Raw genomic sequence first — 18,338 nt, 5'->3', positions numbered from 1 at the left:
TCATGTACCCCCAATATGATGCAATGAAAAAGCTACTTTAATTACTGTGGTACATTGTACCAAAACCCATAGTTACAGTCTAAAGATTAAAAAAAAAAAAAATCAGGTACCTTCAAATTGAGAAGTACTAAGTATTTGAGTAGTACCCTTTAAATATATCAACATTACGGAAAAGAAATACTGAGAAACTGCCACAGACCAGAGAAAACTAAGGAAATATAAAACCTAAATGCATGGGCACCTGGGTGGCTCAGTCAGCTAAATGACCGACTCTTGATTTCAGCTCAGGTCATGATCTCACGGGTCGCGAGATCAAGCCTCACATTAGGCTCCCCATCGGGCACGGAGGCTACTTACAATTCTCTCTTTCCCTTTCCCTCTGACCCTACCCCACTGCACGTACATGCACATGAGCTCTCTCTCTCTTAAAAAAAAAAAAAAAAACAGAAACACCTAGGGGCGCCTAGGTGGCTCAGTCGGTTGAGCTTCCAACTTCAGCTCAGGTCACAATCTCGTGGTTGATGAGTTTGAGCCCCGTGTGGGGCTCTGTGCTGACAGCTCGGAGCCTGGAGCCTGCTTGGGATTCTGTGTGTGTGTGTGTCTCTCTCTCTCTGCCCCTCCCCCGCTCATGCTCTGTCTCTCTCTGTCTCAAAAATAAAATAAACATTAAAGAAAAAAAAAACCCACCTAAATGCCACAGGGTATCCTGGATTAGATCCTGAAACAGAAAAAGGGCATTAATAAAAAAACTGGTGACATTCAAAGAAAATCTGCAGTTAGTCAATAATAGTAGACCAGTTATTATTACTTAGTTTTGACAAAAGTACCACAATACCTTAAAACATTAACAATAGAAGAAATGGAGTGAAGGGTATGAAAAAAATGCTATGTACCATCTTTGAAACTTTTCTATAAATATGACTTTATTTCCAAATAAAAATTTCACTTAAAGGAGACAACATAACTCAGACTCCCTATAACACAATATATTTAATTTCCAGCATACAGTAAAAGAGTATTACAGTGCAAAGAAACAAGGAAATGTGGGTCACAGCCCAGAGAAAAGTAAAAAACTAGAAAAGAAATTTAAGATGACATGGGTATTGGAATTAGCAAAGACTTTAATAGCCATATAAATATGCTCAAAGGCAAGAGGAAAATATAGTCCCAGTGAATAAAAAGATGAAGAACCTTAGTGGGGAAATAGAAACTGTAAAAAAGAGCCAAGTAAAATTCTACGTCAGAAAAGAATAATATCCGTAATTTTAAAAAACTAAAATTAAAAAACCCAACTGAATGGGATTAACAGCACACTGAAGAGGACAGAAGAAAAGGTCAGTGGAATGTGAAGACAGATGGCTAGAAATTACCCCAATATAAAGAAAACAATATATAAATAAACAGAGCCTCCGTGGCCTGTGGGACAACACCAATGCCTGTACGTGAAGCCCCAGAAATACGGGAGAAAATAGTGGAGCAGAAAAAGAACTTGAAGAATTAATGATCGAATATTTCCCAAACTTAGTGCGAAATGGACAGATAGGAGAAATGCAACGAACCCCAATCAGGATAAATATAAGGAAAATCACGCCTAAGAACATCATAACAAAACTGCTGAAAGCCAGATAAAAAGCAAATACTGCAATCAGAGAGAGAAAAACAACGTATTAACAAAGAGGAACAATGACATGAATGGTAGCTGAATTCTCATCAGAAACCAAGAAGGAGAAAGACAACAGAATGCATTTTTAAATTATTCTATTCTATTCTATTCTATTCTATTCTATTCTATTCTTCTATTCCATTCCATTCCATTCCATTCCATTCCATTCCATTCCATTCTATTCTATTCTATTCTATTCTATTCCATTCCATTCCATTCCATTCCATTCTATTCTATTTAGAGAGAGCACACACAAGAAGATCAGGGGCAGAGAGAGAGAGAGGGTAGAAGGTCGAAAGAGGGCTCTGCGCTGACAGCAGCGAGCCCGATATGAGACCATGACCTGAGCCAAAGTCAGACACTCAACCTACTAAGCCACCCAGGACCCCTGCCATTTTTTCAAAGGTAAGATAATAATACCGTGGGTACAGCCACAATGGAAAACAATACAGACGTTGCTCAGAAAATTAAAACTAGAACTACCATTTGATCCAGCAATGCCACTTCTGGGTGTGTAGCTTAAGGAAATTCAATCACAATGTCAAAGAGGTATCTACACCCCCTTGTTCACTGCAGCATTATTCCCAATAGTCCAGACATGGAAACAGCCTAGGTCCCTTCAATGGATGAATGCACATTCCAATTCTGTGTCTCCCTCTCTCTCTGCCCCTCCCCTGTTCATGCTCTGTCTCTCTCTGTCCCAAAAATAAACGTTGAAAAAAAAAAATTAAAAAAAAAAAAAAAAAAGAAAAAGGGGCGCCTGGGTGGCGCAGTCGGTTAAGCGTCCGACTTCAGCCAGGTCACGATCTCGCGGTCCGTGAGTTCGAGCCCCGCGTCAGGCTCTGGGCTGATGGCTCGGAGCCTGGAGCCTGTTTCCAATTCTGTGTCTCCCTCTCTCTCTGCCCCTCCCCTGTTCATGCTCTGTCTCTCTCTGTCCCAAAAATAAATAAACGTTGAAAAAAAAAAATTTAAAAAAAAAAAAAAAAAAAATGGATGAATGCACAAAGAAAATGTGGTATATAGATACAGTGGAATATTATTAAGCCATATAAATGAAGGAAACCCTGCCATTTATGACAATACGGACAGACCTTGAGGGCATTATGCCAAGGGAAATGTCAGAGAAAAACAAATGCTGTATGATCTCATTTATATGTATTTTTTTTAATGTTTACTTCTTTTTGAGAGACAGAGGGGCGAGCAGGGGAGGGGCAGAAAGAGAAGGAGACACAGAATCCGAAGCAGGCTCCAGGCTCTGAGCTGTCAGCACAGGACCCGATGTGGGGCTCGAACCCATGAACTGTGAGATCACGACCTGAGCCGAAGTCAGATGCTTACCCGACTGAGCCACCCAGGCGCCCCTGATCTCATTTATATGTAGAATCAAAAAAAAAAACAAACAAACAAACCCCAAGTTCAGAGAAACAGAGTAGAGTGGTGGCTTCCAGGGGCTGAGGGGTGGGAGAAATAAGGAGACGTTGGTCACAAGGTATAAACGTCCAGTTATGAGATGAGTAAGTTCTGGAGATGTAATGTACCACACAGTGATTACAGTTAAGAATGCTGGACTGTATACTTGAAATATGCTAAGAGTAAATGTTCAATGTTCTTACCACCAAAAAAAAAGAAGAAAATAAAAGTAATTAAGTGAGGTGTTGGATATAGTAACTGAACTTATTGTGGTAATCATTTCACAGTATACATACATGTCAAATCATTACATTCTATACCTTAAATTTGCACAGTTATATGTCAATTACATCTCAATCAATCTGGGGTGTGAGGTGAATACTGCTACCAGTCCAGAATTCTATATCCAGCAAATACATCCATCAAGAATAAAGAAGAAAAAAACACTTTTTTAGAAATTTAATTTCTTTCTTTATTTTTTTAAAGATTTTTTTTTAATGTTAATTTATTTTTGACAGAGAGAGAGAAAGACAGAGCATGAGCGAGGGAGGGACAGAGAGAGAGGAGACACAGAATCCGACGCAGGCTCCAGGCTCTGAGCTGTCAGCACAGAGCCCGACGCGGGGCTCGAACTCACAGACTGCGAGATCATGACCTGAGCCAAAGTCAGTCGCTCAACCGAATGAGCCACCCAGGCACCTCATTAATTTCTTTATTTTTAAGTTTATTTATTTTGAGAGAGAGTGCACACACTAGCAGGGGAGGGGCAGAGAGAAAGGGAGAGAGAGAATCTCAAGCAGGTCGATTTGGGGCTCAATCCCAGGAACTGCAAGATCATGACGTGAGTAGAAATTAAGAGCTGGACACTTAACCAACTGAGCCACTCAGGCAACCCCAAAAAAAACACTTTTATATAAAGAAAATGGAACTGTTTAGCAGTCCAGCGCGACAAGAAATGCTCGAAGAACCTCTTCATACTTAAAAGCAAATCACGAGATGAAAACTACCTAGACCTACAAGACTGAAGAACAGAAATGGTAAATATATAGGTGCATATAAAAGATGGTGTTCTTTTTTCCCCTGAATTTCTTTAAAGGAAAGAAGAAACAAAGGGAAATAAAACATGTAAGACAGACTGTAAACAAATAGCAAAATGATAGACCTAAAGCCAACCACATCAATAAGTGAATTCATCATAAATGGACTAAACACATCAAATCGATGGCAGAGGTTGTAACACAAGGAGAAAAAAAAAGCAAAAAACAAACAAAAGAACCACAACTATATGCTGTGTATAACACACGCACTTAAAAATTTTTTTTTCAACGTTTATTTATTTTTGGGACAGAGAGAGACAGAGCATGAACGGGGGAGGGGCAGAGAGAGAGGGAGACACAGAATCGGAAACAGGCTCCAGGCTCCGAGCCATCAGCCCAGAGCCTGACGCGGGGCTCGAACTCACCGACCGCGAGATCGTGACCTGGCTGAAGTCGGACGCTTAACCGACTGCGCCACCCAGGCGCCCCACACATGCACTTTAGATATGATGACACAAACAGGTCGAAGGAAAGTACAGAAAAAGATACATGCAAACAGTAAACAAAAGAAACCTGAAGTGGTAACCACCGTGTAATCAAGATTTAGATTTTCGTCACCCAGGAACATTTCCTTGTGTCCCTTTCCAGTCCTGTCTAGGATTTTCAGTACAGTGTTGAATAGAAATGGTAAAATTAGACATCATCACCTTGCTCCTGGGTGGTTTATAAACCACTTCTGAATTTTATTTGCTGACAGTTTTTTTAGTGAATTATATAGTTAAGAGTTGTGTATTTTATTATTTATAAAACTTACCTCAACAACAAAAAAATGAAACTTTAAACAAACATTGAACTCTAATTAATAGGCTTGCTTTATACAACAGTATGGTTTATCGGTTATGAAACTACTTTCTGCAGGGTGCCTGGGTGGCTCGGTCTGTTAGGCATCTGACCTTGGCTCAGGTCATGATCTCACAGTTCGTGGGTTCAAACCTCATGTTGGGTTCTGCTGGAGCCTGGTCTCCCTCTCTCTCTGCCCCTCCCCCGCTCATGCGCGCGCCCATGTGTGTGTGTGTGTGTGTGTGTGTGTGTGCGCGCGCGCGCGCGCACGTTCTCTCTCAAAAATAAACAAACATTAAAAAAAATTTTAAACTACTTTCTGTGTTTCCTTATGCGTGAACAAAGGTGAAATATATTGAGTACGATGGGAGACTGGTTGCTCACTCTTGGAAAGATACATTGATTTCCTAACTGTGTCTGCTAAGGGGCATTAAAGCAGTCACCCACAAGTAGCAAGAAACACATCTTGCTTTCTCAATACCATTCTCCACTAAATGGAACAAGTCTGCCTTGAAGAAACGATTGATTCTAAGGTAATTAAAACACAAGATAAACATGGAATATCTGTGTACCCAAAAGCAAAGAATTGGCTCAATGATGGGACCTGTCAAAATGACAAAGGAGCCACCATAAAGAGGCTCCCGCTACCAGTTCAAAATCAACCCACACCCTCCAGCAATTTATCTGTTACCTTATCAGTGGGCTGCACATTCTGCGGCAGGAACCACACCCTCTCTTCAGAGGTCTGAATCTCTACCATGTGGTTGGGGAAGGGAGCACTTCCTTTAAGTTTCTAAGGTACTTCCTTAACTCTTCTTCAGCCCAGAAGTAGTAGCTGCATCCTGCAGTTGCTACTTCTGTGTAATTTCTGTAACTTCGAGTCCTTGTTTGCCTCCTCTTAGTAATGGTTTACTAGAAAACCAGTCTACATTAATTGTTTCCTTAAAATCACTGGTGTGGTATCTGTCTTCCAATTGGATCCCAACTGATACAAGAACACATCACTTGTCTCTTAGCCCTACTGAAAAAATTCATTCCTAAATATAATCACCAGGAAACATCAGACATACCCAAAATGAGAGACACTCTACAATTTAAGTAACCTGTACGTTTCAAAATCTCACGGGCAAATAAGGTAAAAATGACAACGAACCTCACTGTGTGACCCCTGCTTGGCTTCTGTGGTTGGGGAATGGGAACTAATTACAAAGCATATTTCCTGGGACAATGGATGAAATGTGAATATGGACCATGGATTAGGTAATAATATTGTATCAAGGGTACAGTTTCTAATTTTGACAATTACACAGTGATAAGGTAAAAGAATGTCTTTATTCTTAGGAAATACACACTGATGTGCGTAATGGTAATAGGGAACTTTCAAATTGCTCAAAATAAACTAGTGTGGGGTGGGAACAGACTAATAAAGCAAATGGGGCAACTTGTAAAGGACTGGCAAATCCGGGTAAAGTGAATACAAGAGTTCTAAAACAAGGGGCACCTGGCTGGCTTAGTTGGTTAAGCTTCCGACTCTTGACTTTGGCTCAGGTCATAATCCCCTGGTTCAAGTTTATGGGTTTGAGCCCCGAATAGGGCTCTGTACTGACAGTGCAGCAGAGCCTGCTTGCGATTCTCTCCCTCTCTGCCCCTCTCTCTCCCAAAAATAAATAAACACTTTAAAAAGAATGCAAATTACCAAAACCAAAAAAATACACTGAGTCCTTGAAATATGTTAAATATTTTAAAAAGAAGTCATCAATAAAAATTCAAAACTGAAATCTAGTTCAAGATGGCAAGTCGAATACATGCATATCAGGACTGAGAAACTGCCAAACAAATTTCAAAGATCCCTGAGCAAGTGCACCTGGGTAGCTCAGTCAGTTAAGCGTTCAACTCTTGGTTTCAACTCAGGTCATGATCTCACAGTTCATGGGTTTGAGCCCCGTGTTAGGCTCTGCGCTGACAGCGTGGAACCTGCTTGGGAGCCCTCTCTCTGTGCCCTTTCCCAGCTCTCTCTCAAAATAAATAAATAAACTTAAAAAAAAATCCCTGAGTAGATCAGAAATTGTGAGCAGGTAGGATTTATTTGATAGTGAAACCAGAGCAACACGTGTAACGCAAAACTCATAACTGAAGGAAGCTGTTGAGAGATTTTAAAAAGCCATTCCCAACCAAGCTTCCAGCTCAGAGTTAACAAAAAAGCACACCTGGGAGAATTCTCAAAGCAACAAATTGAAGGAAGAATTCAGAATACAGTGGTCTCCCCTAACCCATGGTTTCGCTTTCTATGGCTTCAGTTACTCAAGGTCAACCACATCCTGGAAGCAAATGATCCTCTTTTGACTTATAAGCAAAAGGTCAATAGTAATCTATCATCAAATCACAATATATATGTCATTGACCTCACTTCATCTCATCATGTAGGCACGTTATCTCACACCATCACAAGAGGAAGGGTGAGTACAGTCGGGTAAGATATTTTGACAGGGACCACATTCACATGTTGTTATAACTGCTCTAATTTATTATTAGTTATTGTTGTTAGTCTCGTACTGTTGTTATGCCCAGAATTTGTGATCCCCAAAGACCACCAGGGAGCCGAGTCCGACGCAAAAGCAAAGTGCCTTTATTCCAGCTAGCTCAAGCTCAATCTCCTACCTGCACCGACACAGCGGTGAGATACCGGAGAGAGAGAGAGCGAGTTTCAAAAGCACAAAGGTTTTATAGGGGTCTAGGGGCAGTTGGTGAGGTAAAGGCTGTGGCCTCCGCCGATTGGCTGGGGAAGGGTCGGAGTCCTGTTACCGCAGGTCACTGGGCCTGTTTTGATCGGGAAGTTTGAACGGTTGAGCGGGAGGTTACTCAAGGGGAGGAGGTGTGGTTCTGCGATTTTCCCGGAAAGGGGCATGTCGGGGACATAGTCACTCAAGGTGGAGGACACAGAACAAGATGGAGTCGGCCGGCGTAGGTCCGCTCTTTCACTGTGCCTCGCTTATAAATTAAACTTTTTCATAGGTATGTATGTATAAGAAAAAACACAGGCTTCAGTACTATTTGCAGTTTCTAGGGGTCTTGGAATATATGTCCCGTGGATGAGGGGTACTAGATCTTTCAAGTACCTTTCCTTCTTCTGCTTATACTGAACAGGAGGTATTTTTGCGCATTTGATTTTAGCACAAAACTGCTAAAGAACTGCTTTCTAAACAAAGTGAGCAATTGACCTCGTATGTGGGAGGGGGGTGTGGGTGTGGGTATTACGTGCAGGGGGGTGTCCTTGTTAATGATGCGGCTACAGACAGGCAGAGCAGAAAGGCAAAAAAGAACTGCTAATTTCAGTTTTTGTCCCTGGCACAGATAGTTTCCACAATGGGCACTGAAGCATGAGAAGCAGGGAAGTAACCCAGGTGAGTTGTGAGTGGACGGAAAGTGAAGTCTCTCCCTCCTTCTCACTCCTACAGAAGACAAGTTACTCACCCTACTCAACTGCATTGCTGGACCTTTTGTGACTTCCAACATGCACCCTTCCCTGCCTCCAGTCCAATGTGGCCCTAGGCAATGACCAAGAGGCAAGATTTCTGAATTCACCAACAAATGAACATCAGTTCCAGAATGAAAGCTTATTGTAAAAGGGATTTTTGTCTCCCCCCGCCGTGCACCCTCCAAATCTGCAACAGTATATTGCTCAGTAAATATTTGTTGAATGAACTGATAAAAGCAGTTCAATAGAAATAAATACCTAATTCTAATGGACCTGCTCAAGCGGCAATCCATACACCTAAGTATTACGCAACCATTAAAAAGTTTATTTATAGTTAGTGATATGGAGAAACATTTGAGGATATTAAATCTTTTTTAAAAAGGAAATGGAGAACATGTTCTCTGTATTTTCTGATTACAAATTACTTTTATTGTTAAAAAATTTTTTAATTTTATCTGTTTTGAGAACACACCTGAACCCAACCCACCTTGCCTGAACTGAATGCACCAATTAATAAACAAACAGTATCCTACACAGTCAATGTACTGCTTGAGAGCGTGGACTCTGAAGACTATATGCATATCTAATTAACGCCTAAATTATGGGAACTGAATACTGACACCGTAACTTAAATAGCTGCGGGACCCAGAGCAGGTTACTTAGCCTCTAGAAGCTTTAAAATTCAAGGTTACTTGTGAAGACTAAGCGAATCAGTATCCACTTCAAGCACGGACAACAGTGCCGGCACTGCAGAACTATACACGTATTAGCTTCTATTACTATTGGATTCAAAACACTGTGCTAACTCTGGCGAGGAGAATGACGAATCAAAATCCAGTCTCTATCCGCAAAGATGGGAGGGGGAGGGACACACACAAAAGCCACGTAGGAGTCACAGCGGCATGAAAACGCGCTAAAACCGGGGATGGGCAACAAGTGTGCATTTAGAAGGAGTTATTTATTCCGAAGAGAGTCGAGCCGGGACACCACCGGAGCAAACAGCATTTGAACCACGTTCTAGGAACGCGCAAGACCTCCCCGAGCGACGAATAAGACAGACACGAGGGAAACCACAGAGGATCTTGGCAAAGGCACAAAGACTAACATTGACCTGCTCTTTCCCCAGGACACCAGAAACGCGGGACAGGCTGGAGAACAGAACTGGTTACAGAATGCTCATCACGCAAAGGGCCACGAGACCGCAAAATGCCAAGAGATCTCTGGCGAACTGAACTGGTTGCAGTGTTCCACGCAAAACGCCACGACACCGGGATGACACGGTTAACAAAAACAGTATCGGTAACAACAGACCCCAAGGTACTAAGCTGTAGAAAGGAAATAAAGAACAAAGGTGTCGTGAAGAATGCCAGGACTACCACGACCCAGTCGCTGTCCACTGTCTTCTAGGCGCCGGGCTTGGAGACAACGCGACTCGGGGCCGGCAGACGGCGAAACAGCGCCTCCCGCAGGCGGCAAGCCAGCTGGGGAAGCGCGGAGAGGAAGAAACCTGCGGTGAGAACTACAGCTCCCACTGAGGCCTGGCCGACAGCCCCCTCCCCATATTTCCGGTTCCGCCGCCCGCTCTTACGTACGGTCCGCTTGGGGACCTACCGGGGAGCGGGCCTGGCGCGTGACCGCGCGTGACCCCGCGTGACCGCGCGTGACCCCGCGTGACCGCGCGTGACCCCGCGTGACCGCGCGTGACCCCGCGTGACCGCGCGTGACTCCGCGAGCCGAGAGGCCGGGAGGCGGGCTTCTGGGGTCCCATTGGTAGAAAGGCGACCCGAAAAGGTGGAACCCAACTTGAAAATCTCTATGGGGATTGGAGTTGATAAGACAAGGGCGGAGCTAAATGCCCGGATCCTGGCCAATCAGAGTCTGGGATCCGCCGGGAGACCGGGAAGGGGAAAGGGGCGAAATGGTTCTGTGGTCACATGCCGCGGGGTCTAGTGGGAGGAGCAGTTGCCCAGAGGACGCCTGGTGCTTCCTGTTTCCGGTTCCCGGAGTGGTGCACAGCGAGGCGTCTTGGGGAACGCTGGCCTTTGACACGAGTTGTGGGTCGGGGGCCTGCGGCTGGCCCCTAGCTGGCCCTGTCTCCCAGCCCCAGGCAGGTATTCAGCCGGGGATTCTGCGCCTTGGCTACTCCCTTTGCCCGTGACACGTGAGTATGAGGGGCGTGGAGGAGGAGAGGAGCTGGAGAGCGCTCACACCTCGGCGTCCGTGACAGGGGCTGGGATCCCGAAGTCAGCTTTGGCCAAGGTTCTAGCCCAAAATGCAGCTAAGGAGCCCTAGGGCAGCGTGGAGGCGCAGGCGCAGGCGTGAGGGCAGGGAGTTACGAGTCCCGAAGGGAGCGAGGGAGAAAAAGACCTACTCAGACCCGAGAGGGAATTGACGGGTATTGGAAAGCAGAGAAAGGAAGGACCCTAGGTATGGAGTCGTTTGAGGGATTACTGGCTACCTGTAGAAGGAATTTTTGGCCTGCATCGAGAAGGAAGCCTGGCATCATTTGGAGAGGATACGGCCCTAAGCGGTTGGAAAGTCCGGAGACGAAGACGGAACGAGAATTTTTAGAACCCTGGAAGAAGTTTGAAGGGGATGCGTGTGTGCTACGGAGAAGCTCATGGAGGGCTTATCTAGGGTTTCGCTTGTAGGGAGCTTCCGCTCTTGGGACACAGAGCTACTTCTCTAAGGCTTTGCAGCGTTGGGCCTTTTAGCTAATTAGGTTCGCTCTTCCAACGGTGTAGGCTGCTGGAGACAGGCGATAAGGGCTGCTACCTCGGGAGTGAGCCAGAGAGCAGAAAGTAGAAATTCCACTGAAAAATGGAAAATGCTCGTGGCTAGTCTTGAGGGGTGGGAAAGAGTGGGACAGAGCCCCAGCGATGTGAACTGCTTCCCGATTCATCCCATTAAAGAGAATTTTTTTTTTTTTTTTTTTTTTTTTGCATTACCGAAATAGATCTGTCCCAGAACAGGACAATTGAAGGGGATTTTTCAAAATCTTAAAAGTCCTACTCTTTATTTCCAACGTTTATTTATTTTTGGGACAGAGAGAGACAGAGCATGAACGGGGGAGGGGCAGAGAGAGAGGGAGACACAGAATCGGAAACAGGCTCCAGGCTCTGAGCCATCAGCCCAGAGCCCGACGCGGGGCTCGAACTCCCGGACCGCGAGATCGTGACCTGGCTGAAGTCGGACGCTTAACCGACTGCGCCACCCAGGCGCCCCCTACTCTTTATTTCCAAAGTATCTAGACAAACTATGGCGCCTCAAGAATCTAATTGTAGCACATTCAAAGGGAACTACGCAGCCCTTGGATTTTATACTCTTCCTAACAAATTTTTGCCCCTCTGTACTTTCCAGAAAATTGCCAGCAAGTAGCTTTGTGCCATGAATCCTCCAGGTTGTCCCACTAATTTCATACATGTTTAATACTTGTACAGCCTAGGGCAAATCATTTAACCTCTGTAAGCATCAGTTTCCTCATCTGTAAAAATGAGAGAAATCATACCTGCTCTTCTGGGTTGTGAAGATTGCCAAAACATAATCTAGATTAAAAACACTTAGAGCATTTGCCACTGAATCAAAAGAAGCAGTTCAAACACACAGATAAACCTTACACAGAAAAGAAATAATGTCAGTTTGGCATCCTAACTTCTTAAACCAATAAGCAAATGAAAGAGAGTTCAACTCAACTATTGCAGACCTCAGGGTGTTTAACCCTTCATCCTATTCTTTGTTCGAATTTGGGAAAAGAAATCATTAACTGTTAACAAATAAGGAACTGATTCTGAGGCCAAAGGACACCGCCTTCTGTGTGAGCATCCCTCCAGAAAACTGATCCTGGGGGGAAGAAAAAAAAATCTCGAAAGTCCAGAATGTTGAAATTTTAAGTTAGATCCTGAGACCATATAAGGAAAATGGCATGTTCAATCAGTCCCATGAAAAGAGTCTCTTATTAATAGTTTTTTTTTTTTTTTTTTTTTTTTTTAAGAACTCAGCTGGTCATGTAGTGTGCTGAGCAATGAATTTAGGGAAGGCAGGAGTCTGAGGTTTGAGTTCTTTATTCCAACCTCTGAACTGTGTGAGGAGTCACTTCCCCCTGCTTTGTCAGAAAGAAAGCAGAGCTTTGGCTGCCGACTCAGATCCCCAGAAAACTGATGTGAAAGGAGGTAACATGAACATGTGGTCCAGTGTAGACCGTGAGCTCTGGAGTCAGACTTTTCTGGTCCATCCACTAGCTGTGCCTCAGCTTTTTCATCTGTAAAATAAAGACAACAATTGTATTCACTGCGTAGAGTTTTTGTAAGGATTAATTAGTTAATGCATGATAAGTGCCTTTAACAGTAAAAGGCAAGCACTCTATTAAGTTTCCTATTGGTGCTTTAAATGTGTATGGGGCCTCAGACTTTATGGCTGGTGATAATTATTCTATGGAAACATTTTATTAATATTACTACAGTGAATTGATGTTGGAAATAGTACAGAGTCAGAGAGACAAGACGCCTTCCCCAGCATTTGTTGCCCTAGTGGAACGTGGAGAACAGAAGGCCAGATGTAAGTTGGTTTAGGGGAGTGGAGAACATTCAGGGCTCAGAGCTTCCATTTTCCTGTTTTTAAACTTCTTAGTACCCATTAAATCCTGCCTAGCGTATTAACCAAAGTTCAGACTTGTGGCATGGAAGCATGCTGTTGTGAGGAAAGTTTGGAAGAATTCAATCTTTGTACCATAACAGTGAGAGTTATGAAATCAACAAGTAGCAGTGGCCTGAACGATCATCAGCTAAGAATGGATACCAGAGTGAAGTCTTCTGCAAGGGTAAATCAGAATGTCCTTGGGTGTGGGGATGGATTAGAGAAAAGGCGTCTGGGAAACGGAGCCATGTGTTTCCATTCCTAGAACAGTACAAGGAACAGGTGAATTGGAAAGTGACTTAGTGATTCCCAAGAATTGCCAGCAATTTGGAGGATACAAAGACAACTGTCCTGGACATTTAGAAACTCTTGGGATTTGTGGCATGTAGAGCCTGAGGTGGGTTTTGGAAGACTTCTTCAAACCACTCTCTCTCTGACCTCGTGAATTTTCTTCTTCCTATAGTTTGCCCAAATATTTTTTCAGACCTGAGACATCAGAGTAGATAAATGTCAAGGTTTAGGTGCTGTGGCTGTGTTTATCTCCATCATTCTTAGGGCGAATATGAACAAAGACTGGTGGATGCTCCTGACTACTGATAGGAGAAGTTAGGGCCCAAAGTGTTCGAGTCTCTTTCTTTGTTTTACATCTTTCTCAATAACTTTCAACTGGACTTTATCAAGTGTTAAGTGAAAATTTGAGTGTTCTCTTAGGGTGGGTCACGGGTTGAAGCAGGTTTGTTTTTTGGTTTTGTTTTTGTTTTTTAATTTTTGTTTATTTTGAGAGAGTAAAAATCCCAAGCGGGCTCCATATTCAATGCAGAGCCCGATGCGGGGGTTCCATCTCATGACCGCAAGATCATGACCTGAGCCGATAGCAAGAGTTGAGCTCAGCTGAGCCACCCAGATGCCCCTGAAGCAGCTTTTATGAACTGTATTAAAGTATTAAACTTTAAATATGAGATACCGCAATCTAACTTTTCACAAAAGCGTAAAGAAGCAAGGATGTCTCCACCCAAGTTGTCATAATTAAGTAATTCCTTTTTGTTCTTTCCTTTCCAACTCTTCGCACCCCCAGAGTTTGTTGTGAAGGACTCAGCTGTGAATGACACAGAAAGCTACATGTCTGTATGAGTTTCCTATTACAGGGGCTCTTGGCACAAAGATATTAAGATGTACTATTTGTTGCATGTGCCAGAGAATCTCGGACAGTCTGAAGAATCCCACTACCATTCCTTGGTGTCAGCTAGGTATTTCCTAGGCCATTGGTTGGTCCTTCTGACAGTTTCTAGGATGGAAAATACGCCTTTCTCCGTAGAGCTGAGGAGTTGGTAAATCGCCTCGGAAATTGAGACATTCCTGTTGTAGGGCACACCTATGCCGAAATCATCAGCAACAATCCGTAGACACTGACTCTTCACCAAGGCCAGTGCCGTCCTCTTTGCTGAACACACAGTGTGCCCCTTTCCTGAAGGCACCCAGGCAGGACAGGAGGTGAGCAACAGTGTCAGGCAAGAGAGTCCGCTAGGAAAAGACTTGCAAAATAAGTTTTATTTATTTATTTTTTTTAATTTTTTTAACGTTTTTATTTATTTTTGAGACAGAGAGAGACAAAGCATGAACGGGGGAGGGTCAGAGAGAGGGAGACACAGAATCTGAAACAGGCTCCAGGCTCTGAGCTGTCAGCACAGAGCCCGACGCGGGGCTCGAACTCACGGACCGCGAGATCGTGACTTGAGCCGAAGTCGGCCGCTTAACCGACTGAGCCACCCAGGCGCCCCGCAAAATAAGTTTTAAAAAGAAAAAAAACCTAGAGATTAAGAATCCAATTCTGAACATTAAAGGATGGGAAAAAATAATGGGTGAAAGCCAAAAGCTTGAAACAGACACAAGAAAATGAACCCCAACTTCCTGATAAGGAGGAAGACTGACTAGCATAAAATAAGTGACGGACGGGAGATAAAACGGTAAAAACAAAAACACGTTCACTTATTGCACGTTGCTGTGTTTTATCTCTCTCTCCCTTCTTTCCTGATCCTACCCCGCTTCCTCAACACACACACACCGTCTCCCAAAAGGATGTTCCCCTTCTGCAGCTGCTGGAGGACTGGACTGCTCCTGCCACTGCTCCTGGCTGTGGCAGTAAGAGAATCCTGGCAGACAGAAGAAAAAACCTGCGACCTGGTGGGAGACAAGGGTAGAGAGTCAGAGACAGAGTTGGCTCTACTGAAGAGGCTGCAACCACTGTATAACAAAAGGTAAAGACTCTTTTCCTCCACTTACTGACGTTATTCTCATATTACTACTCTGTACGGAGGGAATACGTGTATAAGAACCTCCTCTGGGAGACGGTTCTAACTTGAACTTCGGTAGTATTGGTCTTATTTGGCCTTGGTAGCTTGCCTTTTTTTTGTTTGTTTGTTTGTTTTTAATGATATAGAGCAAATTCTCAGCCCAGTTTTTACTAGCAATGTGCAGTTCTCTTATGCAGAAGGGTAGCTATTTCCGAGACTGGATCCAAGAGACCAACTTGTAGGAATTAAAAAGCATTATTTGATACCTCCATTTAGTGGGACTTTAGAAGAATCAGATGAACATTGAGGCCTACACACATCATCTTAACTGTCAGGAATCTTGAGGTATATAAATCTGGAAATGATCTTCAAGGGACAAGGGATACTTCCTGTGAACACAGATCCTTATTCGCGGGGAAATAGCAACTAACACTTTAGCATAATCTAGAACAGGTGTTCTAGAATATCTAGGCGTCTTGAGTGGTGTGTCTTAATCAGTCATCATCAACAATTAGGATTGTCTCATGGTTCAGTAAATATGATTCTTACGTGGATATCTCATGATTCATGGATGTCGCGTGATGCGACGAATGTTATTCACTATTACGTTCAGTTGTGACATCAAATAAATAAATGGATCACACTTTCGGGGGACGGGTGTTAAAGGAAGAGAGGCCGCTTGTCCTAAGGCTGATAGCCAGTAACTCTCCTCTTCCTTCTTTCTCCACGCTTCTCCTTGCAGCTTTGAGAGCACTGTGGGCCAGGGCCCAGATACATATATCTACATGTTCAGGGTGTGCCGAGAAGCTGGCAACCGTACCTCTGGGGCAGGCCTGGTGCAGATCAACAAAAGTAACGGCAAGGAGACAGTGGTAGGGAGACTCAACGAGACCCACATCTTCAATGGAAGTAAGAGTCTCCCTGTTGATTGATTGATTGATCCCAAGTCAATCCCTCTGACAGTCCTGTATACGTCAGCCTTTCTCAGTGTCTTTGGAGCATCCTACGGCCTGTGGGCTTCAGCTCACCTGAGACTGTAAACCACAGGATACCTAGTTCCCCAGCTCCTCTGGAGCCATGGCTCAGGACCTCTGTGTGCTTGTTTTAAAGTTAATGAAAAGCTTCGGCAAAAAGAAGAATCTAGCTGGGATTCTGTAGCTTAATGCGTTTTTCGTGCTAGTCACGAAAATACCAACCGTGACCATTTCGCATTGAAATAGTCCAACTCTGCCAGTTAAATTTTAAGAGATTAAGTTAAGCTTTTTTGCAAACCAGTCTACAGAAACTTCCCCACCAACTTGTGGTGTGGTGGTTGTGTTTCTCAAAAGTCCTAAAATCATTATTGCCGAAAGGACTCTTTGAGCACCTGTGGTCTGATTCCCTCCTTTAAGTGGATGACTGTATTTTCCAGTGCAGGCATTTGCTCCTATCAGTAATATAATAAAACAACATCGAGAGTTTAGGGCTCGGGGTTGGAAGACTGGGTTTTCGACCCAGCTTATGTTTACTTGTCCTGTGACTTGGAAGAATCATTTCATCTTACTGTGTTTTTTGTATCGGAAGCGGAATCTTTTACCTTGTTCACCCGGTAAACCAAAGGATATTTTGCAAAAGAAATTTGAATGTGGTAAACATTAAAGAAGAAATGGCAGCATGTCCAGGTGGCTCCGTCAGTTCAGTGTCCGACTCTTGATTTCGGCTCAGGTCATGACCTCACAGTTCATGAATTCGAGCCCGGCACAGGGGTCTGCTCTGACGGTGCCGACCCTGCTTGGGATTCTCTCTGTCTGCCCCTCCGTGCCTTGCGCTCTCTTTCTCTCTCAAAATAAGTAAATAAGCTTTAAAAAATAAAAACGGGGGGACCTGGGTGGCTCAGCAGGTTAATCATCCGACTTCAGCTCAGGTCATGATCTCACGGTCTGTGGGTGTGACCCCCGCGTCGGGCTCTGCATTGGTAACTCAGAGCCTGGAGCCTGCTTTAGTGTCTGTGTCTCCCTTTCTCTCTGTCCCTCCCCTGCTTGTGGGCGTGCACGCTCTCTCAAAAATGAGTAAACATTGAAAAAAATAAAATAAAAAATAAAGAATAAATGGCTCCCGATCTTAAAAATCATCCACTTTGAGGGGTGCCTGGGTGACTCAGTCGGTTAAGTGTCCAACTTCTGCTCAGGTCATGGTCTCGCCATTTAGGAATTGCGACCCCCACATCGGGCTCTGTGCTGACAGCTCAGAGCCTGGAGCCTGCTTCAGAGTCTGTGTCTCCCTCTCTCTGTGCCCTTCCCCTGCTCACGCTCTCTCTCAAAAATAAATAAACATTAAAATTTTTTTCAATCATCCACTTTGAATTTATCTGTGGCTAATTTTAAATCGTAGGCATTCCCCTGCCAGCTACTAATTTTATGGAACCTCTTCTTTCGATGTTAGCAGGTGTTCCGAAAATGTGAATCATTGTCACAGTGTGGGTCATAATTGTTTTTTCACTATCAATTGCCTGCCTTTTATTGTGGAAAATTAAGACTATCATATGAATATCTGGATCTCAGTTGTCTTAAGGGAACACAAAGCTGTTACACAGAAGCCAGTTTTAGCTTGGTATTTGGTATACAGAGCCCATACTGATTAGGATTATTTGAATTAAAACCAGTTTCATTGAACTTCTCAGTTCCTTTCTACCATAGTACCTAGGCCTGCCTCTGCTTTCCCCCTACCCCAAAGCTCCATTTTCCTTGTCTCTTTCAGGTAATTGGATCATGCTGACCTATAAAGGGGGTGATGAATATGACAGGCACTGCGGCATGGAGCAGCGTCGTGCAGTGGTGATGATCTCCTGCAATCGACACACCCTAGCGGTGAGGCGTCCTGGGGCACACGGGCCTAGAGAGCACATGCAAGGACTGACCCGAGGTGGGAGAGTCTCCAGAGGGGACGAGATAACACTGGGATGGATCAGAAGTCTGGTGTCGCCCTGCATCACAGACACCTTGTCTTCCATC

General features: G+C 44.0%; 2 protein-coding genes across 8 annotated transcripts in view; one reads left to right on the top strand and one right to left on the bottom strand.

The window, feature by feature from the left end:
* Positions 1-10,113, bottom strand: part of KLRG1 (killer cell lectin like receptor G1) — a 37,243-nt gene extending 27,130 nt beyond the window's left edge. Inside the window, exons 1-2 of one of the 2 annotated variants that reach the window (XM_047865491.1) lie at positions 9,802-10,113; positions 688-718 (exon numbers count right to left, since the gene is read on the bottom strand). The gene's annotated coding sequence lies outside the window, so the exon portion shown is untranslated. The remainder of the gene's footprint in view (positions 1-687; positions 719-9,801) is intronic. The other variant, XM_047865494.1, reaches the window with a different exon arrangement.
* A 259-nt stretch (positions 10,114-10,372) lies between these two features.
* M6PR (mannose-6-phosphate receptor, cation dependent) overlaps positions 10,373-18,338 on the top strand; it is a 10,571-nt gene continuing 2,605 nt past the window's right edge. The window contains exons 1-5 of one of the 6 annotated variants that reach the window (XM_047865486.1): positions 10,373-10,586; positions 14,423-14,548; positions 15,133-15,312; positions 16,091-16,257; positions 18,085-18,194. In XM_047865486.1, coding sequence (XP_047721442.1) covers positions 15,134-15,312; positions 16,091-16,257; positions 18,085-18,194 — 456 coding nt within the window. In that variant the 5' untranslated portion in view covers positions 10,373-10,586; positions 14,423-14,548; position 15,133. Of the gene's footprint in view, positions 10,587-14,132; positions 14,549-15,132; positions 15,313-16,090; positions 16,258-18,084; positions 18,195-18,338 lie in introns of all 6 variants that reach the window. The other 5 variants (XM_047865487.1, XM_047865485.1, XM_047865489.1 and 2 more) reach the window with 5 other exon arrangements.

Source organism: Prionailurus viverrinus, chromosome B4, assembly GCF_022837055.1.
Source record: "Prionailurus viverrinus isolate Anna chromosome B4, UM_Priviv_1.0, whole genome shotgun sequence".
In the NCBI taxonomy this organism is placed as follows: Eukaryota; Metazoa; Chordata; class Mammalia; order Carnivora; family Felidae; genus Prionailurus; species Prionailurus viverrinus.
The sequence above is the reverse complement of the archived record's forward strand: the minus strand, read 5'-3'. Positions and strand labels throughout refer to the sequence as shown.